General features: G+C 36.9%; 1 protein-coding gene across 2 annotated transcripts; it reads right to left on the bottom strand.

Annotated features, from left to right (window-relative positions):
• Positions 1-1624: 1624 nt before the first annotated feature.
• Positions 1625-24347, bottom strand: LOC137072657 (NLR family CARD domain-containing protein 3-like). 2 transcript variants are annotated; one of them, XM_067440562.1, is made up of 7 exons: positions 11389-11748; positions 8755-8868; positions 3967-6013; positions 3666-3839; positions 3405-3578; positions 2768-2814; positions 1625-2675 (listed from the first exon to the last, which is right to left on the bottom strand). In XM_067440562.1, exons 3-7 carry the CDS (start codon positions 5820-5822, stop codon positions 2119-2121), a joined length of 2808 nt encoding a protein of 935 aa, XP_067296663.1. In that variant the 5' UTR covers positions 5823-6013; positions 8755-8868; positions 11389-11748; the 3' UTR covers positions 1625-2118. The 2 variants fall into 2 exon arrangements, with proteins under 2 accessions (XP_067296663.1, XP_067296662.1); XM_067440561.1 differs by lacking the exons at positions 1625-2675; positions 2768-2814; positions 3405-3578; ... (2 more) ...; positions 8755-8868; positions 11389-11748 and adding exons at positions 14040-15319; positions 15410-15456; positions 16861-17034; ... (2 more) ...; positions 22214-22348; positions 24289-24347.
• Positions 24348-27874: the final 3527 nt, after the last annotated feature.

Genomic DNA, 27874 nt, shown 5'->3' on the forward strand with positions numbered 1-27874 from the left:
CCCTATAACAGGCAAATTTGAATTAATAAAATAATGAATGAATGAGTCATTTATATAGCGCTTTCATATGTACTACTGTACACCCAAAGCGCTATACACTCGTGTCAGGGATCTCTCCTCAACCACCACCAATGTGGTGTACAAAATTGTACAAAAGGGAGGAGCAGGGGAGGAGGAGGGATGCTTCAGGAACTAAAAAGGGGAAGAGGTAAGCTCCTGGTTTTATACCTTGGTATTAACTGAAAGATTAGATGGGCGTACTCCTCCCGAAACTACGTTTATTAACTTCACTTATAATTCATCATTCAAATAATTTTTCCTAAAAATGTGTCCCAATTCCAACTCCAGGTGTTATAGATCACACTGATCCTGCCAGTGCATGGGTGTCTATTACTATGATAGCTATTAACTATGTAAATTAAAAACGTATAATAAAGTATAAGATATTAAAATGAACAATGTAAATGTTCTAAATGTTTGTAACGTCTAATTTCAACATTTAATTCTCTTTATAAATAGATCAGCTCTGGTAAACTCTTGTAAATCCATTCGATTGTCTGTCTGATTGGTTTCAGTCCAGAAGGGGGCACTAAAAGACAATCTGACAGTCTAATCACAGCTCAGTTTGATAGAGGCTGCGTCTCAAATGGAAGGCTGGCTTGATCCTTTAAATTCAGATGGCCTTTGATGAAGTTGCAGCTTAGCCTAAATTTTGGGTCTTGTAATAAATGTTTCACAACATTATCAACACTTTTTTAAAATTCTTCTCCTCAACTACTCTGACAGCATACCATTTTCTCTCACAGCCTCTTGGGGGCTGGCCCAGTACTGCAGTTTATGAACACAGAACATAACCACAGAGATGGGTAGAATATCTAAAAACAACTCATGTAAAAGTACAAGTACCTATAGAAATATTTATCCAAAGTAAAAGTGAAATTTACTCGAGTTAAAGTAAAAGTACTAATTTTTAAATCTATTTTTAAAAGCAAAGTGATTCCAGAATAATACTCAAGTAAATGTACTTCTTTACCACCAAACTCTGAACAATAATGCATTGAGCAACAAAGCTGCTTGGTTTCCTCTATACTACTGACAATAGTTTTTTTTTCTCTCTTAAAATTTCAGGTAAAAAACATACAGCACCTTTACAGTAAACAAACTGCCGGAAATACATCAGGAGGGACCGGTTTATTACGTTTTCCTTCACATTCCATAAACCAGATCTCATGATAATCCACCACCCTCCTATTAAACTTTTCTAACTTCTCAACCTTGAAGAGAACTACTGACTGTTTTTTTTTCTTCTGATTTCATAAACAGATAAACAGTGAAAACCCAAAGTAGGTATCAATGAATACCTTTGAATATTTCCCCTGAGTTTGAGTAATATTTATCTGTGAGATTGTGGATGTTATAGTCTTGTGTCTGACAGTCAGGCGATGAAAGTTTCTGGAGCCTTCTTCATCTATCACATTATCTCTATTACAGTGGACATTGTCATATACATAAAGCACCCGTCCTAGTCTGTGTTTTAACTCCTAATCAATTGCCACATCCCTTAAGCCTTACTTACAGAGCAACTTTACTATAAATAAGCAACATATAGTAAGTTAGTGTCAAATAATATTTGTATTTATTACTTTTTTTATCTGAGAAAAGGCCAACAGTGTATACACATTTAAAAGGAAAAAAGCAACACAAAATAAAACAAACTGCATATCTAAAATTGTAATGTACACAAATTAAAAATATATATTTTTGCATAATCGAACACATCTAAATCAGACGATTAAAATTTTGCTTTAAATCTGGAAATCCATGCTATATAATTTGTAAATAGTACAACAGCTCACTTTACACGTGTAGCATCTTTGTTTGGATAATGATTACAATGCAGTGGTTTCTTCTCATTTCAAACAGCTAGAAACATTTTTTGTTTGAGGCCAGTTTACCTGTTATAAAGCAAATTAACAACATATAAATTTGCTTAAATAAAAAAAATTGGCAACTGGTATTAAAATTGCCACATTTCCTGGCAAAAATTTTTCCTGGCCATGAAAAATCATGACCTGTGCATCGCTAGTATATTTTAGCACTTTATCAGTGTTTCTGTTGTTAAATCTGACACAGAGACAGTGCAGACTGAAAAATCTTAAATCCAGCATAGAGGGGTTCAGTGAATGTGGTGTTGAATGTGTGTAAGTGCGTGAGTGTGTGTGTGTCAGAGACATTATAGAAAGACAGAGTGCCAGCCAACCAGTCCAGATACACTCCTACTCTATTAAATTGTAAATTATTTGGTATTTGAATTGTTTTTTTACTATTCATATTATTGTGCCAGGCAGCAAATCCATTACTATTGCAGAAAAGGCTCCAGGATTTGTCATTGTATCCAAACTTACAGACAGTCCCTTCTTTCCTGCTAATTCCTTTATAGGCCACTGCTATACGAGCCCAAGAGCCCTGTTCAACATCCCTGGAGCCCCATTCAGCCTCCCAGTAACAGCGTCCAGTCAGACTCTCTCGACACAGAACCTGAGGAATATCAGCAAATCTCTCTGGATGATCAGGATACGGCTGATGATCTTTCACATATGTGATCTTTCTGTTCCCCTCAGACAGGATGAGTTGAGTATGTGCTGTGTTTGGATCCAGTGAGAGATCACATGCATCTGAACACAAGATGACAAATAATAAAAAACTGTTTTATTAATCAAATTTCTTATAATTAAATGTGCAAGAGTATGTCAGAGAAAGAACCTACATTTCCGTAGTCCTGGTTTAATCCTGAAGGGATCGCCATAATTCAAACTAAAACACACACAAACAAACATGCATATAGAATCGTAAGTATTTGGAATAGTTATTCATATACAATCTGTTAAGGAGTGAAATCATAGCTATGTTTATAGCGTTTTTTTCCTCAATATCATTCTAAAATGGCTTTATTGTACATGTCTTATGCTTCAGTGTCTTCAGGTCCTACTGAACTTCTACACAGGATATATGATTTAATTGTTTTTAACCCCCAATGAACAGACAAAGCTGCTAAAAATATTTTAATTTGTTTTGAATTATTTGCCTTTAGTAACTATGCACCCTATAAATAACCTCATATGTCTCTCTACTATCCTTCTCAATCCTCTTAATGTTTTTAGTTTCATTTTCAATACTTTTTTCCATTTTAGATGTAGATGGATGTTGCACTTTTACAGAGAAATGTTACTAGATATTTAAAAACAGCAGTCATGAATATGGTATGAATGCGAGATAAAAAGGGAGAACACTTTAAGACAATTATGTCTGCAGTTCACAGTCCAATACTCTCATCACTACATTCAGAGATGAAAAATAAGATGAGAAATACGTTTGCAAACATTCATAGTTGTATTCCCACATACTTGAGTGTCTGCAGATAGCAGTTCGGATCCTCCAGTTTGTCATAGAGCAGCCTTACTCCCAAATCCCCTGGGTGATTGTAGCTCAGATCCAGCTCTCTCAGGTGTGAGGGGTTTGAACTCAGAGCTGAAGACAAATAACCACAGCCTTCCTCTGTCACCATACAACCAGACAACCTACAGACATACACAGTCAACAAACACACTTCAAATTAATGAGTAGCTGACTGAAGGGATCCCTTATCCCTTATATGTTCTTAATACCTCAGTATCTCCAGGTGACAGTTTAGACTCTTCAGTCCATCAGAGATTAGCTTCACTCCTGAATCTTGCAGGTCATTGTTAGTCAGGTCCAGCTCCCGCAGGACAAAGTTTGAGGATTGGAGGGCTGATACCACACTTTTAGAGGACTGACCAGTCAGATTACAGCCATCAAGACTGAAAGAGAGTAAAATTATTATTATCTAATTATTACATTTCAAAATCCAATGTGACTTTATTTCTTGTGAATATCATAAAGGATATTTCTGCTATGCATTGATGTTTTCCTCATTATTACACTCACATGGCTTTCCTGCAGTTAATCACAGCTGGGATCAGTCTTCTTCTACCCTCATCTGATGTGTTGTATTTCTTTAGGTCCAGCTCATCCATCACCTCCTCTGAGATCTGAAGCATGTAGGCGATTGTTGAGCAGTGAGCAGGAGAGAGTTTCTTCTCTGAGTGTTTGTCTGATTTCAAAAACTCCTCAATCTCTCTAGACAGAGTCTGATCTTTGACTTCCAGCAGACAGAGGAACAGATTGATGGATCTTTCAGTGGAGAGTTCATGTCCATCTTTGATCTTGTCTTTAATGTACTGTGTGGTTCTCCTGATGCTCTCTGAGCTGTTCTCTGTGTGTGTCAGTAGATCCTGTAAGAGTCTCTGATTGGACTCCAGTGAGATGCCCAGCAGGAACCGCAGGAACAGATCCAGATGTCCATTCTCACTCTCAATGGCTTTATCTACTGCTCCTCTAAGCAAATTATGCAGTGGATCAAAAAACGTAAGGGTCTCAACAGTGCTGGTTAAATAGCAGTGAAACACATGAAAGGCAGCAAGAAACTCCTGGATGCTCAGATGAATGAAGCTGTAGACTTTCCTCTGATGGACCACTGAATCCTCTATAAAGATCTCAGTGAAAATCCCAGAATACACAGTGATGTCTATACCGTTCTCTCTCAGGTCCTCCTCATAGAACATCACATTGCCCTTCATCAGCTGTTTGAAAGCCACTTCAGCAAGTTTCACAATTACTTCTCTGTTAGACTGCACGAGTTTCTCTGGATCTCTCTCTTCATACTTCTGATTCCTCATGTTGATCTGATTTACCAGGAAGTGGATGTACATTTCAGTCAGAGTTTGAGGGATTTCTGAGCTCAGATCTTCTTCCAGGAGCTTTTGAAACACAGTGGATGAGATCCAGCAGAAGACGGGTATGTGGCACATGATGTGGAGGCTTCTTGCTCTTCTGATGTGTGAGATGATTCTGTTGGCTTGATGCTCGTCACTGATTCTCTTCCTGAAATATTCTTCCTTCTGAGGCTCACTGAATCCCTGAATCTCTGTCAGACGGCTGATGTATTTGGAGGGGATCTGACTGGCTGCTGCTGGTCTGGAGGTGATCCAGATGAGAGCTGAGGGAAGAAGTTTTCCTTTCAGGAGGTTTGACATCAACACACCCACCGATGAAGTCTCAGTCACATCAGAAACTTTCTGAGTGCCTGAAAACATCATTGTCATTCTGCTTTCATCCAAACCATCAAAGATCAACACAACTTTACACGCCTCATAAATCTTTGAGTCCAGATCTTGAAGTTCAGGATGAAAGTCCAGCAGAAGTCTGTGAAGACTGTACTGATGATCTCTGATTAAGTTCAGCTCTCGAAATGGAAGCACAAAAATGAAATCTACATCCTGATTGGCTTTTCCCTCGGCCCAGTCCAGAATGAACTTCTGCACAGAGACGGTTTTTCCGATTCCAGCAATGCCTTTAGTAAGAACAGTCTTGATCTGGTGTTTCTCCTCACATCCCGGTTCAGGTGAGGCTTTAAATATGTCATTGCAGTAGATTGCAGTGTCTTGTGAGTGTTGCGTTCTGGCTGTTTTCTCCATCTGTAAAACCTCATGTTCTTCATTCACTCCTTCCCTCTCTCCCTCTATGATGTAGAGTTGTGTGTAGATCCTGTTCAGGAGGGTTTCATTCTCTTGTAATTTGTTACCCTCAAATAATCTATCATACTTGTTCTTCATTCTGGTTTTGTGTAGGTCTTTGAGTCTCTGAAATACATCGTTCACTGGTTTATGCAGGTGTCTAGATGCTATCTTCAAGGCTGCTTGTGTATAACAGAGAGCAGAACCAGCAGAACTGGATTCTCTCATGATTGTGTGTGTTCTGGATCTCTTTCTGCACTGAGGACAGTCAAAGTTCTGATAGCCTGGACTGATCCTTGCAGAAACTGATACACTGTCTGCAAAAATTGTGTTTACAAGTGACAAAGACCGGATTTCTCAGGACCTGCTCACAAACTCCACATCTGGGCTGGACTTGGTTTAGATCCTCCCTCTTACCACTGTGTCAAAGAATAAATATTTACATAAAAACTGATAACCACAAACGGGGAAATGTAAGTATTTATTTGCCCAATCTAGCTTTTATATTATTTTAATATGTATTAGCACCAGCTCACCTTTGCAAAAACAATTATTGCTACAATAAACAAAAAAATTGACAAATTCCATTATCAGTCAGTTCTGTGTACATGGGATGCTTCCTCAATGAATAACTTTTTTAAAGGTGCCCTAGAATGAGTTGAAACAATATGTTAAATTGTTCTCTGATATCTACATAGAGGGTATGTGGCTTATTTAAAGGGTTACTTCAGCGATTAGCATATGGCTTTGTATCAGTAGAAACCCTGAAGTATAATCAAATGATTGTGCTTTCCCCCCTTATATCCCCCTGAGACAAGAGATTTATGCATTTTATTTCTGGAAAAATTCCTCCTATGATGCAAATTGACGATATTTGCATCATAGGAGGAATGTTTGGAATAAGGCTAAAGACTACAGCCAGCAGAGGGAGCCATTTCCGCATGTTTTGAACTCGCGCACGGGGGATGGGTTACACTCATGGGTTACACTCAGCTCGGAGAGCTCAGCAGGCAGCTGCAGGCACTCATTTAAACGGAGCTATGGTGAGCAATGTAAGTGTTTTAACTTCTCAAATTAATTTCTATGAAAGTTAAGCTTGCAAAGGCATGAACTGAAAAGCGCCAGACTGAACTCGCGTTGTGAATGTATGCCGCGAGTGTAGTCGCGATTACCTCAGCTGTCATCATCACGAGCTAATTTCTCTTACAGTTAGTGCTCAGTGCTGTGATACTCGCGCGGTGACTCACTCTTTATATTGAACACACACGTTCAGGTTTTAATTGTAGTGTCTTCAACTCAGTCACAGTAATCCAATAACCTAGGTGGCTTTGGGAATGGCCTCACAGGGCAGCGAAGCATTCTGTGAATTGTAGTCTTTCATCCCCATGAGACAAAAATACATTTTCTGTCTTTTCTCAGTCTAGAAAGCACTAAATTCAAAAATAATTTCACATTTCTACTACATTGATGACCCAGTTTAAATACAGATTCATCTTCCCAGCGCTGAAGTACCCCTTTAAGGAAAAAATTGTCCAGATACAGTTTTACAGGTCCATTTACAACCGTATAAATTGTCGCTAGGATGTAATGCTCTATTTTTGCCTTATTTGGAAAGTTCATGAATATTAATGTTGAGCTCTGCTCTGATTGGCTTATTTCAGCAGCTCACAGCAGTTCAGTGAAGTGGCTCGTGAGTCCTGACAGAACACAGACCGACTGAATGATACTTTAAGCAGAACATCTCTAATGGAGATTGATAAAATGCAGCTTACTTGTTTATTGGTGTTTTCAGATCATCCGCGCACGAGAAAGAGCTTGCATTCGTTTCAGTAATTTAAATCCCCCAAACAGAGCTTTTCTGTGAAAAGAACACATCTGGTGTATACCTAAACATATCCAGTCTGGCAACCATATGCACATGAGCTCTCTCTCTCGTGCACGCGCGGATGATCAAAAAAAACCAATAAACAAGTAAGCTGTATTTAAGCTATCTCCATTTGAGATGTTCTGCTTAAAGTGTCATTTAGTCAATATTTTAGACTTGTCTTTTTTCGTCAACGATATTGCATGTTTATATAACGTTAGTCACAATGTAGGCTACGCAGTGATTGTGATGTACTCTTAATACAAGCATGCAAAAACATCATAGGCCTACTTCAGTGCTCAAAAATAAAAATATATAACTTATATTTTTACAAAATGAATAGCCTTGTCAAATTACTGTTGTTTTAACTCATATGGTGGAAAAGGTGGCGTTTGCTAGAAGGATTGAGTGAACAATCTGTAAGCAACGTATCTACGGTTGTATTTTGTAATACAAAATAATACTACCCTTCGTCATTAGACACACTATTTAGTTTTGTATGGTACTTGGAGTTTCCTATTGTTACTGTACTAGCATCTTGTGTTATCTAGACAATGCTGTCTCTCTAAGAAACTTTCAATTTAATAAGAAATTGTTTAAACAGCTCGTCAATAAGTGGATAATTCACTACTTCCTGCCTGCTTGCAGGAATACAGTTGCCCCTTTCTTCAGTTTAAGAGGCTGAGCGAAGCTTGCTTGAAGTGGGCCGAACAAACGAACGATTTGTTGTGGTATCCGATTATAATAAACCTCAACCATGACTGTTGACATATGAAAAGTCCTCACATCTCCTGCACAGCCTAAACATGACATGTCATGAGAGCTGTATTTGCTATCTTCGAGTGTTTTGTTTACCTGCAGTCTCAAGGATTCGGCTTCGTCAGTTCTGCCTGAAAATGAACATGTTTGGACAGATGCAAATGTTAAGGGCGTGCATATAAATGATCCCCAACGCTTGCGTCACGGTTGGGTTAATGTTGAGAAGCACTTTTTTTTCTGTGGTATTTTTGATTCAAGAGATTTACATATGAAGGAGGAGGCAATGGTGTTTGAGACTCACAGAATGTGATGTCCATGTACTGAACTCTTATTATTTCACTATGGCAAGGTTAATTCAATTTTTCATTCTAGGGCACCTTTAATTGGTTTTATTATTATCTTTACATGTTCATACAAGGATAATTTGCAAACAATATAACAAGCAAGTTACCATTAAACTTTAAAATGCTTTACTCATTATTACATGAAAGGATTCAGCAAATTCCAATTATATTTAATATCAGTGTATTTTCTCACCTGAGGACAGAGGGTACTGCTCCATCATTAAGATCGGGGGTAATTCTATGGATTTATCAGTCCTCAGATGCACAGCTGGGTTCTGGAGAGGCTGCAGCAGCCCTCATTCAGAGTCTATAGAAAATACATATAGGTTATTTATGGAACAAAATTCACATTCTCCATACAAAACACACTAATCGAGTAACTGTGACAATGAGACACAAAAACACCTTCATTACAACATTCTATTTGATTTACAAATGTATTTAAACCAACAACAATAATAAGAGATTCCAGTCATAACAACAACTAATGTGGTAATGGATGCCACACTGTGTTAGAAGTTTTTGTTATTGTTTTTTACTGACAAAACACACTCCCCATCCTGCCCAATGCTTTAAGCGAATGTGTCAGCTGAATGCTAATAATACCTAAATATAACTTACAAAACTTAACCATGGTTTTAAAACAAAACAATAATAATAACAACAATAATAAATAAAACCACAAAATTAGCCATGGTTTTGCTTCAATCCCTAGTTTAACTATATGTTGTGTGGATAAGTAAAAGAACAGTTGGAATCCCTACATTAAAATTATATTAAAGAAAAACAAAAACCCAAACACTCAGTTTTACCAGATAAGAGGAATGTTCTGCATGAACTCACACACATTCGCTCTGGACAAAGTTACCTGTTTCTGTAATTTCTTTTTGCTGTAAATATTTGCTATAAGAAATGTCTTACATTTATATTAAATGACACTGTTTAACCTAAATGTAACGTTTAGGTATAGATATTTCAGCTAATATGAATTAATATTTCACTGAATATTAATTGTCGTTAACTGCGTTCTGTCTGTTTGAAGTGCACCCCCCGCCCCGGAGCTCGTTCAGTAAAGTTTGAAACTTATAGAAATACGTTATTCAGTGCTGTGATTTGGTGCGACTAGTGGAAAGTGATGGCAGACCCGACTAATCGATAATGAGAATCGTTGGCGATGATTTTCATGATTGATTATTATCCATTTTATCGACTAGTTGTTGTAGTCCTAGTGAAAATAATCAAGGCCATTTGCAGAAATGTACAGATTCCAACATAAAAACAACTGCTGTTTCATAAATTATTAAAAGTGCTCTATCCCCCTTATTTTGCAGATATTTATTTTATAAATGTTCGAGAACATGATTACTTACCAACATGATCATCATTTCTGAGAGAAATAGTGAAGGTGATGCAGATACAAACAAGATCTCCGTTTAGGATTTGAACAAATATAATCCAAGTACCTTTGATGACGTGCATGGTTACATTACTGTTTATCACCTTTACGTCATCGTCTAAAGCCCGCCCTGATGATTTCATTGTTCAGTTTCTATTCAGGCATAATCACTCCTCTATGGATTAAGTCCAGACAGAACTTCCCGACCTAAAAATGTTGTGGGCGGAGCTAAGTTCGGCTGGCATCCAAGCTAGCTATTTTATGTACATTTATTTATTTAAGTGAATTATTAATTAGTTAATTCATTAATGTAATGACATCACTTTACACAATCAAAGTATGTCATGTAAGGGCATAACATCCGGTCAATATACACTTAAGGTCAATATACACACTCTCTATGTGTACGTGTAAAGATGTCACTTCCGGTATACACGATCTGGCGTAGTTTACGCCAACGCCAGAAGTGAATCTCGTACACAACGCCAAAGAGTGTATATTCATCTTACCGGAAGTGAAGCACGTTTCAGGCTGTTGGATATAGCGTTGTAAATGTTATATAAATATGGCTTGATTTCTACCACAAACTGATTGTTTTGTGTCTTAAGATATCAATGTGTCGTCATGTGCCACAGGGCTCTTTGTGCATGTTGTCTAAGCATGTGTTTATTTATTTTTTTGCTCTCATAGACTTGTTACCCATTCACATGTATTATATGACTGGCACACAGCAACGGTTGAGTTAAAAATCTTCATTTGTGTTCTACTGAAGAAACACGCACCTACATGTTGCTGAGGGTCAGCAGATAAACATCACATTTTCATTTTTGGGTGAACTATCCCTTTAAGACTAAAATTGCACTTTAAGCTTGGCCCTGATGTTGTGAGTGGGATTATTAAAAACAAAATTGCCATTTGAGAAGAGCATGTCATTTTTGTATAACTGCACAAAGCAAAACAAAATGGAGGATGTCAAAATCTGTGAGAACCGGCCAAACCTGCCATTGAGTTATTAGACATTTATGAGGTGTTTACCCAATGACATGCTTTTCACTCTTATTTCAATCCCAAAATGTTAAACAGTTCTTATAATCTTAATTTACAATCAAAAATATTTTATATTTAGAATGTTATTATCTTTCTTTATAAGACTGTTCTTTAAAATATATTCTTTAAATCGTTTAAAGTTAGGTTAACCGAATTTACCAACTCTAATATTACAAAAGTTAAGTAGGCATGATGCCATTTAATTAGGCATCAAAAACACAAGACTTTTAGCAACTTCTGAAGTTTACAGTTATTGTCAATACTAACGAATCTCAATTCAAACGATGATTTCTACAACGTCTATAAACATCGTTTTTATTTCCACTTTCGTCATTTTTAATAACCTAACTCATTACATGCAGTGTTACTTTATTCAGTACTTACCAAAACTCTCCCGCGGGTGAATGTTTCAGCCTTGCTCCTTGTTGATCAAAACTAATGTAGCCTATGTGGCTTTTTACTTTCGTTTGCCTAGGTGTTAACAGCTAACACATTTAACTCAGTTCAAGTTCACCAAAAATTTCGCTTTCAAACACAAAGCTAACTTTCAGGGCATGTTAGCAAAGATAAATTATTCCGTGTACCTGACGCGATCACAGAGCACTTAATGCGGATTGGTTTGCTTCAGGTAAAACACTAGGTGATGACGTATGTTCGATTCTTGAACGAATCGTTCTTTGGAGTCGGTTCATTGAAACAAACTCTCCGAAAGAACCGGTTCGCGGAAATGAATCGGACTATACTTCACTAAAAATCTCACGAAGAGGCCGTCAGCGCATGCGTGCTCAGTGTGTGTGTGGAGGAATTAGTTTCATTTTAAAGTAGCCTACTATAATTGTATATAAAGCAAACGTTAGTTTACACAAATCATATTTCAAACTTCAAGTTGATTTGTGATTAAAAAGTTTTCAAATGGTTTCTTCTGACAAAAACAATTTACAAGATAATTGCAACTATTTATCTCACAATTCGGGCTTTTTCCCTCATAATTGTGTTATAAAGTCCAATTCTAACTGTTTTAAAAAAATTAAATATGGCCCTTAAGAAATGCAAAAAATACATACACATATCTATAGATTGTATTTCAAATATTAACGTCATCTAATGTTTACCTCATTTGTTGTGTGTGTCATAATAACAAATAATAGTGAAGGATTCAAAAATAAATGCAAACTCAATTAAACACAAATATATGAATTCCAGTTTTAATTTAACCCTGCTTCCTTAAATTCAGATTTAAAAAATACTGAATACTTTTTGCATTTTGTGTTTTAATTAAACAGAATTGAAATCAATTTAGAAAGCAATTCAAATTCAGGAATTTTTAATTATTGTTGATTCAATTCTGAATTGTGGACATAATAAACATTAAAGGAGAACTTTCTCTCTCTTTCCAGAAGGGGTCGCTACATGTCAGGCTCCTCAACTCAAGCCACCATTAAAGGTCCAGTCTGATATGATTCAGGCAAATACTTCTGTGCTAAACTGTTATGAATTCATCTAGAGTAAAAATCCAAAACCTCTTAATATTGTTAAGCACCTAATATTTTGGTCCTCTGCCATGATGTGCATTAGTGTAAATGTGTGTTTGTTTATAAATATAAAGTGAGAGTTTAGGTTTGTGTGCACAAGGCCTCACACAATATAAAAGTTTTAAGTGAAACCATACACATCTAATATTATTTTTCTTAAAGAAAATACAATCATATTCAAAAACACATTCTGCAAAGCGCAAACTCACCAGCTCATTATACACAGAGCCATTTTTAACACGTACTATCACACTAACATACACAAATATAAATGCTATTTACATTTTAATATAAATGCTTATCATTAACAATAATGAATGACTGACAAACTTCTTTACATTATAATGTCTTTCCTGACCTACATGACCATTTTTACACATAGACAGTTCAATACATCAGTCAATATAACAATACTCTGGTATGGTAGTTAATAATAGTTAATAATGTGTGAAATATTATTACTATTATTATTATTATTATTATTATTAATCGATATGAATGTATAGTAAAGTGTAATTTATTAATGTGATCAAAGATGAATTTTCAGCATCATTACTTTTTACTCATTCACTCCCTCTGTCTGATATACTGAAAACTGCTAAATATTTATTTGTGCATTGTGTAACAAATAACGTAAATATCATTACAATTGCAGAAATTCAAAAAGGAAGTTTGCATCCATGGAAATGAATGTCAGTCTTTGAACATATTTGTCGTAAATACTTGGCAAATATCGCTGTATTGTCTTCATGTTCAGCTTACATCTTACCTTGTATGACAAAGCGCTGCGCTGCTTGTGTAAATGTAAATTTACTTGAAAAAACAAACAATTTATTCTTCATATACAGTATTTACATCAATGGAAGTAATAATAATAATTCATTACATTTATATAGCGCTTTTTTCTAGGTACTCAAAGCGCTTTTACATAGAAGGGGGAATCTCCTCAACCACCACCAGTTTTTATTTAGCATATACCACCAGTATATGCATTCATCCACCACTGTTGAAGAGGCAAACAAGCCTATTTTTAAACTTTTTGTCATCTTCAAGTCCATTATCCATTTATTACAGGCACATGTTGTGTTTTGGGGGCTTATTTCTAGAATACTAGTTGTGTATTTTATGATTCCAGCAATGACATCGGAGGATGTTCAAAATATGCTAACCAGCTTTACAGAGAGAGAAATCTAAACCAAACTGGACCAAGGATAAAAACGCTTTTTTTTTTGTAAGACAGGGGAAAACTATAATCAGTCGCTATAATCACTCTTGGCGGCATTTACATATGGCAGAGTATGTCACGTTTGGTTAGGACACGGTGAAGGCTTATTGAGCTGTTTCAGTATTTGCATTGATTTTGAATTGTTGTTAAGTCCTTTTAGAGTATTTTTGTCCACATTTTGTTTAGACATAATGTGATTATTTGGAAATGTCGTTGTATGGCCAGAAGACTCCATAACTGTGGAAATGATGAAAAAATACGAAAACTTTGGTGTTTATTGTTTATTGAATCTTATATTTGACAGTACACAATGTTTGCAACCAGCACAGGTTTACAGTAAACTCTACAGAAATAGCCTGTCTAGTGAAACCAGTTTATTCACTTTTGTTTCCCTAGCCCAATTCTAAAAAAACAGGTGGCTCCCAGTAAATCAGCATTCCCCAAACCAGTCCTTTTGTGAAGCTTTAAAAACACCTCTGACATCTGAATCTTTAACAAAACTGCTGAAAACTTCTAATTTCATAAGCAGGAATTGCTGTAGCACACGTCAAAAGATACCTGAGGATATTTACCGTTTAGATCTTAACCTTAAGAAAGAATTTTATATAAAAGGATGAGCTTTACAGTTAAACTGTAAAGCTCATCCTTTTATTCAAGTTCATTCTTTGATTCACTTGCATGAGGATCATTGAGACAGATTAAAAGGAACTGCTCAGAGAATCCAAAGAGAAACCTAAACCTGTGCCTATATTGTGACTCAATATACACATCTAAAGTATGACTTAGTAAGGAAATGACTATTTAACTAGTTTGTCCTAATATTCACGTTTCTTTATAACATCAAATTATTTTACAAATGTGTTTTATCTATATGTACATGTACTACATTCTGCGTTTACAATTTCTGTAGTTAAATTCATATATTATATACATCAGGTTTCTTTATCAATAGCCATATGACCAAGATTAAGATGGAGGTAGAAAATGTTGTCGACTGTGTGTGTCTGTTGTTAAATCTGACACAAAGACAGTTCTGACTCAAAAACTTTAAATCCAGCATAGAGCGGTTCAGTGAATGTGGTGTTGAATGTGTGTATGTGTGTGAGTGTGTGTGTGTCAGAGACGCTGTAGAAGGACAGAGTGCCGGCCGACACGTCCACATACACTCCAACTCTTTTAGATTTTGGTACATGGGTTTTTATGCTAGTGCTCTCATTATTGTACCAGACACCAAATCCAGTATTCGTGCAGAAAAGGCACCATGATTTGTCATTGTATCCAAATTTACAGACAGTCCCGTCTTTCCTGCTGATTCCTTTATAGGCCACTGCTATACGAGCCCAAGAGCCCTGTTCAACATCCCTGGAGCCCCATTCAACCTCCCAGTAACAGCGTCCAGTCAGTCTCTCTCGACACAGAACCTGAGGAATATCAGCAAATCTCTCTGGATGATCAGGATACGGCTGATGAACTTTCACATATGTGATCTTTCTGTTCCCCTCAGACAGGATGAGTTGAGTGTTTGCTGTGTTTGGGTCCAGTGTGAGATCCCAGGTATCTGGACACAAGATGACAGATAAAAACAGTTTATTAATATAATTTGGTTTCATTAAATGTGTGTGATGAGTGTGTTAGAGAAAGAACCTACATTTTCGCAGTCCTGGTTTGATCCTGAAGGGCCCTCCATGGTCCAAACTAAAACACACAAACATACAGAATAGTTATTCACATACAGTCCATTGATATAAGGAGTCAAGTCATATTTAAATATACAGCACATTTCTCAATACAAATTGTTCCAAATCTGATTTCCCGTGCCGTATGTCTCAGGGCATTTTCACACTGGCAGTTCAGTTCGAAACGGGGCACGGTTCAAAAGAATACATGTAAGGGATGATAGTGTTGATAACCTTGTATACGTCCGAGAGCAAGACTGCAGCGAGCATAACGAGTGCAATCAGGGCAGTAAATGAATGGCAATAGACTGTCTCCTCAAAAGAATTTGTTTCCAAACAGAAGAAAGCTGCCTTCATGGAATGTGCATATAGTAAACCCAAGTGTCATTTGCACAGCCGCATATAATAGCACTAAATTAATAAAAAAAACTAAATCTATTGACCCACGTTCTGTTTTCTATCATGCAGCGTGCACGTTTGTGATAACGTAAGATAAATGCAAATTCACAAGGGTTCGATAGAATCACGTTAATTGTGAAACCAGACCAACGCTGCAGGGGGTGCCGGGAACAATCGTGCTCGGACTGCAAAAAACATGCCAAAAACATCCCTTAATGTCTTTGAACCCCGAGTGAACAGCCAAAGAGTTAAAAGTGATCGGATCTATGTACATAATCTTTAAACAACATCAGAAAGTTTTTTTTTATATCCAATTGTAAATTGTTTACATTCAGTAACTAACATATAAATATTATAATATAGGTATCTCTTGTAACATATGTATGCTCTGTTTTTATTTAGTTTTCATTGAGTTTGGTTTTGCTTTTGCATGTTTGACCTAGTTTCAAAGTGTATTTGATTAATGAACTTGTTCACTTATTATCTTATTAATCTTGTTAACTCATTAGCTCGTTTGTTCCTCTGTCTACTTAAGTCCTGTCTTCATTCATTTCTTTCTTTGGTGTCGTCTATGTTTAATGTCTTCTAATGTTTCCCTGAGTGTTCCTGTAAAATGTTGGATTAAAGACTATTTCCTTGTATTCTCAGTTGTCATGCATTTCCTTGCAGCCGCCTACCATGACATTTCTGCATCTTCAAATTCTTTATATTTTCTAATTAATTTCCTGTTGTATTTAGCAAACATTTTCTTAATCTTAGATTTACATCGAGCAAAAAAGAAAATGTTGCCCATATTGCACTTTACCTCTAAATTCTTTTAAATATACAGTTGTAGAAGAAGACATTGTAACATATATTATGCTAGAACAACAATAAAGAATATGTTACAAATACATTTTGTGAGCTAATATAATGATTTTATCAGTACATGCAGAAAATTGTTGGAAGAAAAACTTTTTTATATATATTCCATGCAAAGTTTGGGCTCCAACCAATAAGGTATCTTATTTAGATTCCCACATACTTGAGTGTCTGCAGATAGCAGCTTGGATCCTGCAGTTTGTCAGAGAGCAGCTTAACTCCTAAATCCCCTGGATGATTGTAGCTCAGATCCAGCTCTCTCAGGTGTGAGGGGTTTGAACTCAGAGCGGAAGACACATAACCACAGCCTTTCTCTGTCACCATACAGCCAGACAACCTACAAACAGAAAGAGAGGGGAGAGAGAGAGAGAGAGAGAGAGAGAGAGAGAGAGAGAGAGAGAGAGAGAGAGAGAGAGAGAGAGAGAGAGAGAGAGAGAGATCATCTACAGACACATATAAACATGACTGCACATTATTCCTTATGTTCTTACACACCTCAATATCTCCAGCTGACAGTTCGGGCTCTTCAATCCATTCGAGAGCAGTTTTACTACTGAATCCTGCAGGTCATTGTTACTCAGGTCCAGCTCTCGCAGGACACAGTTTGAGGACTGTAGAGCCGATACCACTGTTTTACAGGTCTGCTCAGTGAGACTACAGCCAGCAAGACTGAAAGACAGCAAGACAATTTATTTTAACTTATTTCGTATCATATTTTGTCACAGTTTGAGTTGTATTCTTAGTTGGTTTTTCACTTTTCCTGTTCTGATTACTTTGTTAAAATTTGTTATCATGGTTATTCAATTTTTGATTAATACACTGCACCTGTTTCTTATTTTATTCATTGGATTTGGTTAGTATATATTGAGACTGTATTCTATTAGTCTTATTTGATAAAAGCTGGTTGCTCTGTTAATGTTTTGTTTTGTGCTGAGTTCTGATTATCTTTAGTATCTTAGTGTTTTTTGTTTGTTAATAAATGAAGACTGCTCCAAATAGACTATGCTCTTTTTCATCGGTGCATCAGCTGTGACAATTCTTCAACTGGTATTTCAATAGTATCAACTGTTTTCACATAAAATAGGTTAAACAGTGGTTTACTGAATAAAGTGGTCCTGTCTTTAACTAAACAAGTCGTTATTGCTGCATCTGGCTGCAACCTAATACAAAGTCAAATTTAAAAGGGGTGGGAGGAAAAGCAAAAAATAAATATTGGTCTTGGTCCGGACACACTGCCACTTAGTCCTCAACCAGCTGAGAGGCTCTCACTTGCAGTGCCATATGATGGTACTGGACACTCCTTGGTGGTTGCTTGATCTTCCTTCACCTCCTGGCAGATGGCGTTGGTTCCTACAGTTGTGGACAGTCAGCAGCTAGCTTTCTGGCAAACAGCACCAAACTCCTCCGCTCCTTCTCATGCAGCAGCAAGTTCTCCGTTTTGCTGCCCGACATCCTCAGCACTGCAATCCTTTTCAGCAGGTTGTCCCTCCTTCCTCCCAGGTTTTCACCACCAGTGTAACACGGTTTGTAGTTCAGGGAAGAAGGAGGTTCAAGGTACCAGCAAAAGTTCAAACATGGACCCCCTTACAGACGGCTGCCACACAAAACACAATGGAAAGTCCAGGCCTGGTCCTCTCGTTTATGGCAAAGCCACATGATCCCATTTCTTTCAGTGGAGAACTGGGAATTTAAGTGACTAACATGAGTGACTGTGACCATTGGCGAGAGAATGTATGCATGGATGTCCAACAACATGACAAAGTTGATATATATATTTAACTAACTGACTTTAGGAGCAAAAACCAATAGGAGTGAAGTCATCTGAGCACACATGATCCTGTAGTGTAGTGTTAATGTCAAGATGGAGGAGACGTTCATTTTTAGATAAACCAGCAGCTGTGCTTTTACCACGGATAAATATAAAACAAGTTAATAAGCAGTTAAATGTATCAGTTTACACAAAGAAGCATTTAAATGTTTCAAAATTATAAGCATAAAATGTTAATTTACAGACTGAAAAACTAGCTGTTTTCTAACAGTTTGGTATTGAATAAAGAGAGATAATCTGCACTCACAGACATTTTTTTCATAGTTAGACAGATATCGTGGTGTATCGTTATAGGATTGTAAAGCTATATATTTATTATTACATAATTGCTGTATCATGGTATTATCGGTATAGTGAGCCATGTATTCGTCATTGTGCGGTACCCTGTGACTCCCACCCCTAGAATTCATATCGACTATTTTAACACGTCTTTACGACTTTTAAGGGTACTTGAAATTGGGCGTGGGGGCTGCGCTCAGATTTCATTTAAAAAAAATCTTAATTTGTGTTCTGAGGTTGAATGAAGGTCTTGAAAGGAAGAACATGAGAAACACAATAGAATTTAGATTTTTAGGTGAACTAACCATTTAAGCTTTTTATGTACTGAATTGTATTAGCATAATTTGAAATTTGAGAATGTATAAAGTATTCAATGCTGAACACTTTTTAAAAAGCTTCACTGTAACACAATTAATCACTCACAGTGCTTTCCTGCAGTTGACCACAGCTGGTATCAGTCTTCTTCTACCCTCATCTGATGTGTTGTATTTCTTTAGGTCCAGCTCATCCAGCACCTCCTCTGACATCTGAAGCATGTAGGCGATTGTTGAGCAGTGAGCAGGAGAGAGTTTCTTCTCTGAGTGTTTGTCTGATTTCACAAACTCCTGAATCTCTCTAGACAGAGTCTGATCTTTCACTTCCAGCAGACAGAGGAACAGATTGATGGATCTTTCAGTGGAGAGTCCATGTCCATCTTTGATCTTCTCTTTAATGTACTGTGTGGTTCTCCTGATGCTCTCTGAGCTGTTCTCTGTGTGTGTCAGTAGATCCTGTAAGAGTCTCTGATTGGACTCTAGCGATATTCCCAGTAGGAACCGCAGGAACATGTCCAAATGTCCATTCTCACTCTCAGTGGCTTTATCTACTGCTCCTCTAAGCAGATTATGCATTGGATTAAAAAACTTGAGGGTCTCCACAATGCTGCTTAAATAACAGTAAAACACATGGAAGGCAGCGAGAAACTCCTGAAGGCTCAGATGAATGAAGCTGTAGACTTTCCTCTGATGAATCACAGATTCCTCCTTAAAGATCTCAGTGCAGATCCCAGAGTACACTGAGGCGTCAGTTACGTCTATACTGCTCTCTCTCAGGTCCTCCTCATAGAACATCACATTGCCCTTCATCAGCTGTTTGAAAGCCACTTCAGCAAGTTTCACAATCACTTCTCTGTTAGACTGCAGGAGTTTCTCTGGATCTCCCTCTTCATACTTCTGATTCCTCATGTTGATCTGATTTACCAGGAAGTGGATGTACATTTCAGTCAGAGTTTGAGGGATTTCTGCACTCAGATCTTCTTCCAGGAGCTTTTGAAGCACAGTGGATGAGATCCAACAGAAGACGGGTATGTGGCACATGATGTGGAGGCTTCTTGCTCTTCTGATGTGTGAGATGATTCTGTTGGCTTGATGCTCGTCACTGATTCTCTTCTGGAAATATTCCTCCTTCTGAGGCTCATTGAATCCCTGAATCTCTGTCAGACGGTTGATGTATTTGGAGGGGATCTGACTGGCTGCTGCTGGTCTGGAGGTGATCCAGATGAGAGCTGAGGGAAGCAGCTCTCCTTTCATGAGGTTTGACATCAACACACCCACTGATGAAGTCTCAGTCACATCAGAAACTTTCTGAGTGTCTGAAAACCTCAGTGTGATTCTGCTTTCATCCAGACCATCAAAGATGAACACAACTTTACATCCCTCATAAATCATTGAGTTCAGATCTTGAAGTTCAGGATGAAAGTCCAGCAGAAGTCTGTGAAGACTGTACTGATGATCTCTGATCAAGTTCAGCTCTCGAAATGGAAGCACAAAAATGAAATCTACATCCTGATTGGCTTTTCCCTCTGCCCAGTCCAGAATGAACTTCTGCACAGAGACGGTTTTTCCGATTCCAGCGATGCCTTTAGTAAGAACAGTCTTGATCTGCTCATCCTCACGTCCCGGTTCAGGTGAGGCTGTAAAGATGTCATTGCAGTAGATTGGAGTGTCTTGTGAGTGTTGTGTTCTGGCTGTTTTCTCCATCTGTAAAACCTCATGTTCTTCATTCACTCCTTCCCTCTCTCCCTCTATGATGTAGATCTGTGTGTAGATCCTGTTCAGGAGGGTTTGATTCTCTTGCAGTTTGTTTCCCTCAAATAATCTCTCATACTTGTTTTTCATGCTGTTTTTGAGCCTGTCTTTGACTTTCTTTAGTTCATCATCCACTGGTTTCTGCCGGTCTCCAGTCGCCTCCTGCAGGGCTGCTTGTGTGTAAGAGTAAGCAGAACCAGCAGAACTGGATTCTCTCATGACTGTGTGTGTTCTGGATCTCTTTCTGCACTGAGGACAGTCAAAGTCTTCTGATGGTCTAGACTGATCCCAGTAGAAACTGATGCATTGTTTACAGAAAATGTGTCTACAGATGACAGAGATCGGATCTATCAGGACCTGCTCACAAACTCCACATCTGGGCTGAACCTGGATCAGATCATCCCTCTTACCACTGAGTGAAAACAGAAATATTTACTGTGATTCAGAACTGATAGACACAAATGGAGAATTTAATATTACCCCAAGATAACTTTTTAGCACTAGCTAACTCTGTCTATTTCTGTGCACATTAGGGATGTAACGATACACTTGTGTCACGATTCAATTTATATCAAGCAGAGGGGAGCACACCTGGGATGCCAGGTGTTACTGTTGAGCCCTTTTGAGGTGTCGTAGGCCTATCAATGAAACACTAAAGAAGGAGGTTGCCCACCTGATGACTCCCATGAAGTGATTACCCCTACCCACTCACGATGCTTAGAAAGTGCTGATTACTCAAAGGGATTGTACTATCAAGTCCTATATGCTCAATTCAAGTGATACTGAACTCACGATACAATATGTATCTCGATATTGTAATCCATCATAAAGAAGAGTTTTTTTTTTAAATGTGTATTTTTTAAACTTTTTTATCCTTGTTAAATAATAACATTATTATCATTTGTGTTTTATTATTAGGACCCAAAAATATTCCCCCATTAGATCATTACAGATTATATACATTATACATTATACATTTGTGTTTGGATGAATTATACAGTATAAATAGGCCTACTACAGCAAGGTGAGCGTTGGATAAAATATATCTATATCGCAAATCATATCGTTTCCATCAACAGTATACATTGTCACATTTTTCTATCGATATATCGTTTAACAATAAATCATTACACCCCTAGTGCACATGGGTTGTTTTCCACAGTGAATAACTTTTTATGGTTATACTATTGTCTTTATATGTTCATAAAAGGATATATTGTAAAATAGTAAAAAAGATCAAATAAAAAAATGCTTAACTCATTATATATAACATCAATCATAGGATTCAGCCAATATTTATTACATGCTTCATGTGATACTCAATATTAGAGTTTTCCGCTTACCTGCGGTCAGCAGACACTGTTTTATCACTGAGATCAGGAGGATAATCTATGGATCTGGTACTCTTTATAGACACACAGCTGGGATTTGAAGAGGCTGCAGTGCCCCTCGTCTCCATCTCCTCAGACTATAGAGATCTACAGAAGTAGGCATCTATTAATACACTTATATACTTATACATATATACTTCACACACAATATTGTCAAAAGTTTTGGGACATCCCAAAATCCCATTTGTGAGGTCAGGCACTGATGTTGGATGAGAAGGCCTGGCTCGCAGTCTCCGCCCTAATTCATCCCAAAGCTGTTCTATCGGGTTGAGCTCAGGACTCTGTGCAGGCCAGTCAAGTTCCTCCACACCAAACTCACTCATCCATGTATTTATGGACCGATGCTTTGTGCACTGAAGCGCAGTCATTTTGGGACAGGAAAGGGCCGTCCCCAAACTAATCCCACAAAGTCAAAGATGGGAGCATGAAATTGTCCAAAATGTCTTGGTATGCTGAAGCATTAAGAGTTCCTTTCACTGGAACTAAGGGGCCAAGGACTACCCCTGAAAAACAATCCACCCAATAATCCCCCCTACATCAAAATTTACAATTGGCACAATGCAGTCAGGCAAGTCCCGTTCTCCTGGCGACTGCCAAACCAGACTCGTCCATAGGATTGGCAGACAGAGAAGCGTGATTGGTCACTCAGAGAACACGTCTCACTGCTCTAGAGTCCAGTGGCGGCTGCTTTACTCCACTGCATCCCACGCTTTGCATTGCTCTTGGTGATGTAAGGCTTGGATGAGCTGCTCGGCCATGAAAACCCATTCCATGAAGCTCTCTCCACTGTTCTTGAGCTCATCTGAAGGCCACAGAAGTTTGGAGGTCTGGAGCTGTTGACTTATTGCACAGGTGGCAACCTAGCACGGTACCACATTTGAGTTCACTGAGCTCCTGAGAGGTTCCCATTCTTTCACAAATGTTTGTAGAAGCGTCTGCATGCCTAGTACTTGATTTATACACCTGTGGCCATGGAAGTGACTGAACACCTGCATTCAATGATTTGGATTCAATGATCTCTGTGTCACATTTAAAGTGGGCAGAATGCTAGATCTAACAACCCATAGCCAAAATTACTAATGAAAATTAAATCGCTATTCTTACCACAAGCCCCAACAGAGAATTTTTTTTTTTTAAATTGGAAGTAAAAGCAAGCATCCATTTGAGAGGGAACCCTGTGTCCTTTGGTATATGATTGCCCCTTGTGCCTTCTAACCAAGCACAATAATCGTGGGTATTTGAAATAATCACGCTTAATTAGTAATTATTTAGTAATCACAACAGCCCTAATGATAATAATATATACATGCAGCACTCAAAATAGAACACATATAGAAAAGATTTAATAATTGATATGTTTACTTGCTTGTCATGTGACCATAATCAACGTCAAATAAACACGACATGTAATGTCTAATGTATAGAGCTATTGACATTTGTACATTTCTTTATTGTCAGAAATGGCTGTTTAAAGAATAATTTTTAATTGTAACCTTAAAACATGCATTTCCTGTAAAGATACTTATGTATATGTCAAATGCACTATATGGTTTTGCTAAGGTAAAACTGTAGTAAATATGTTTTTTTATTTTAAAAATTATTCAAACCATGGTTCTGCTATAGCAATATTGTAGTAATGAGTAAAACTGTGGTAATCGTGACTGTACTAACCATATATTTTGAAACTATGGTTAAGTTTGTAGTTACTGTAAGGTTTTAATGCAAATGCTGTAATAAAACCACGGTAATTTTTTTAAGGGTGAATTGAAAGCTCCCAATTTACTCAAATAATTGTCACATTGGATAAAAGCATCTTGATATATGAATAAATGCATTTGTTTATTTAATCTGTTCACTGAAAATTGTTATTAAGAGTGGCGTACATATATTTAAAGAGTTATATTTTATATTTGTATTTTACTTTTAACAGTTGGTCTCACAGGCAGGTGATTACTCAGCTACAAACGTTTTACACAGTTCTATCATTTTAAATAATCTAACTCATTACAAGCAGTGTAACTACTTACCAAGTAAAACTCTCCCACTGGGGAATGTTTCAGCCTTGTCCCTTGTTGTTGAAAACCACTGTGGCTTTTACTTTCGGATACCTATAGAGGTATTTTAAACTAAACAGTTTGTTTGCTTCTAGTCTCGCACAGCCAGTCATTCAGATGGTTCGTGGGCATGACGTCTGAGACTGAAACTGGTTTCTCCAGGTAAACCGCCAAATTCCATAGACTTGGTCGGTGTCATGTCATAGCTGGGGGCGTGGCGTGCGGGAAAACAATCCATTCCCCCACACTGGAAATGCATGCCGTTAACCCAGTATATCCTGTGTAAAATCACTTCTACCACTCAACAAAGAATGATATATAGAAAAACTGAGCCATTTTGGGTTGGATTGTCCATACAGTATATGTGACTGGACAAACGACCCGACAGAATCAATGGCCAGAGGTGTCACTTTCTCGTCAAATTGCTCCCCTAAATATGAATGACATGCCTACCTCATAAATCACCCACCACTCACTATCTTTCGATGAAGATGATTATTTAGTGTTCCTGAATTGAATGGATTTAGTGTTACATTACATTTAACAGTTTAAAATTATCCTAAAACTCGTCTTGTGCTATGAAATAGATAATTTTTCTGAATATGCAGTGTGCAATGCAAAGGGTGTTTGTTTATGTATAGTTTGTTTGGGCTAGAACAGACACATGAAATGTGCAGTGTCTAATGTCAAACAGAACTGTCAAACTGTTTGGCATCATTCAATCTCAGAAAAAAAGGTACAGTTCTGTCACTGGGGCATTACCCTAAGGTACAAAAGTGAAAAGGTACATCTTTGTACCTTACTTACCCCTAAATTGTACATATTAGTACCTTTAAAGGTACATATCAGTTATTTAAGAGTGCGAATTAGTACCTTAAAGGAACATAGTAGTACCTTAAAGGTACATTTTAGTACCTTTTCGGTTTTGTACCTTAGGGTACCGCCCCAGTGACAGCAATGTACCTTTTTTCTGACAGTGCTGATAAAGTTCAGACACCCATTAGTTTTCTGTTGTCTTGCAAGCATGTAGCTTTATTTATTTAATTGTTTTTCTTGTTAGTACAGCCATGCACAAATTAATTAGTTCAGAATTTACATTTTACAAAGAAAATCTGCAGTTGAGTCAATGTCATGATATTATATTATATTTAAAATTACTGTTAATAGAAACTTTTTTATTAGCTTTTTATTTTAATTTGCGACCAAGTTTATGAGAAGCTGTCAGTGCATGTGTGCTCAATGGGTAGAAGAAAGAAAAATATTTATATCATTATTAAAATGATTAAATCGTGTTCTGTTCTAAGTTTTTAATATTAAACATTGCTGTGATTTGCGATAAAAACAATTGAGATCCATATATCGGGTCAATCAGGTTTTTATTAAATTATTTGAGAATATTTTTTCTGTTTAGATTAAGCGATTAACAATTCATTTTAAAATGATCAAACATGCATTGTATTGGTTTTGACCAAGGTTTTTGCTCTACATTTTCATCACAGATAGAAGAGGGTCTCGTCTCCTTATTCCAATCCACCATAAAAGGTCTAGTCTGAGACAGTTCAAATATGTTTGTGTGCTGTGTGTTATTAACCAATCTAGAGGAAACACACACACACACACACACACACACACACACACACACACACACACACACACACACACATATATATATATTAAAATTAGCCCATAATTTACTCACCCTCAATTCATCATAGGAGCTGTGTGGAACACTTTTATGATGAATAGATGCACTTTGGTGACAGAGCTTTCTCCGTTTATGCTCCTAAGCTCTGCAATTCCTAACCTATGTCTATTAGACTTTCCCATACTCTTTCTACGTTTAAATCTTCTCTCAAAACATACTTTTATTTCTCAGGGATATGTTTAATTTGATACTAATTTTTAAAGTTTTAAATATTGTTTTATATTGCATGTCTTAATTTTATTACTTTTATTTGGTTTCTTTTGATATTTTATTATTAGTGCTTAAATTGTATTGTATGAGGATGTTTTGTTTAGTATATTGTGCAGCACTTTGGTCAGCATTTATGTTGTTTTAAAGGGCTATATAAATAAACTTGACCTTGACCTAACAAAAAATAAAAAACTCCATTAATAAAATTAGCCTCATAAACATGTTAATTTAATAATATCACGGAGCATAACATTAATTAACAAAAAATAGACAGCATTGTGCTAAACATTCTGACAGTGTACATGACACAAACTTAAATATAGGGTAATTCAATTAATGAAACTACAGGTAATGAAATATTCATTAAATACAAAGGTATCATTTGAAGAATTGAAACCATTTAATGTTTATGTAAAATAACGTGTTTAGATTATAACTTATAAGTCATAGTAAATATTAAATGCAAAGTAAAGTAATTAATTAAAATGTAACTCTAACCCACTTCCTCAATTTAACTTTAAAATTACAATTCAAAATAGTGTTGGCTTCCTTACATTTAATATGAATGTCTTCATATGTTAAACTAATATATTTTGGTCCTTTGATGTGCATTAGTGTAAATGTGTGTTTGTCTGAAGCAGGTATATTAAAAGAAAAATCAGTCCTCGACATGTCTAGACCATTTTTATATTTTACTTAAATCAAAGTATCTACTAAAAACAAACACACATTGTACATAATAATCGAAATGCTCTCACCATGAGCAGAAAACTAACTAGTAATTTTACATTTTTAGTTATCTTTCCTTTCCTTATGGGATGCTCTTAATATACTGATGTAGATGAAAAATGTCATGAAAAATGTCATCACAAACATATGATAGATACAATTTTTGAATTTTGTTTTTGTTCTTCTCTGTTGTTTTGTCGTGCTGTTCATTTTAAACTATAGGGACAGTAAAATGGTGCTACTGTCATCATATCCCACGATCTGGCGGAGCCGCTATCTGAGGAGCTCTGTTCTAAAGGGTCCAGTAAGCGACATAGAGAAAATATGACCAATCCCATCTCTTCCATGTTCATCAGACATTACAGGATCCAGATTCTAATTCCAATCCAAACCACCATAACTTTCAGTTTTAAGTTATAATGTATTAATGCATTTATCCGTATAATATATGGTCATCTGCCATTTATAAGGTAGTTGTGCAGTTGTGTAGATGTGAATTTGAGCTAAACAAATTCATTTGAATCCAAGGTACAGTTCAATAATAAATTAGCAAACAGACTGAACTGGGTTGTGTCAGACTGTGTGGATGGATATGGGACACTGGTTTCTCATTATCAGATTTACAGTAAACAAGCTGCATAAATGGCATCTAGAGGAACTGGTTCATTTGCTTTAGTCTTGAACAGGAGTATCTCAGTGACTGCATTGCTCAAACCACAGTTCTCTGAGATCTAAAGCGTGAAGAGAGAGCTTTCTCACAAAAAATCTAGACTCAACACCAGAAAGGTTTGATGAGCTGCAGTATTTAGAGTTTAACTTCACTGCACTAAAATCTGACTTTCCTGAGTTCATTACCTCTTTTCCAAGGCAGTGCTGGTGCTGGTTCAGAGCCTAGTTTCAAATCGGTTCTTTGTC

Source organism: Pseudorasbora parva, chromosome 4 (genome assembly GCF_024679245.1).
Source record: "Pseudorasbora parva isolate DD20220531a chromosome 4, ASM2467924v1, whole genome shotgun sequence".
NCBI lineage: Eukaryota > Metazoa > Chordata > Actinopteri > Cypriniformes > Gobionidae > Pseudorasbora > Pseudorasbora parva.

Excerpts from the sequence above, each read along its gene's own strand:
- LOC137072657 (XM_067440561.1), bottom strand. The coding sequence starts at position 22,329 with ATGGAGACGAGGGGCACTGCAGCCTCTTCAAATCCCAGCTGTGTGTCT. Across the intron at positions 15,457-16,860 it reads TGCTATCTGCAGACACTCAA|TTTGGACCATGGAGGGCCCT; the intron begins GTATGTGGGAAT and ends TGTGTGTTTTAG. Across the intron at positions 15,320-15,409 it reads CAAACCAGGACTGCGAAAAT|ATACCTGGGATCTCACACTG; the intron begins GTAGGTTCTTTC and ends TCTTGTGTCCAG.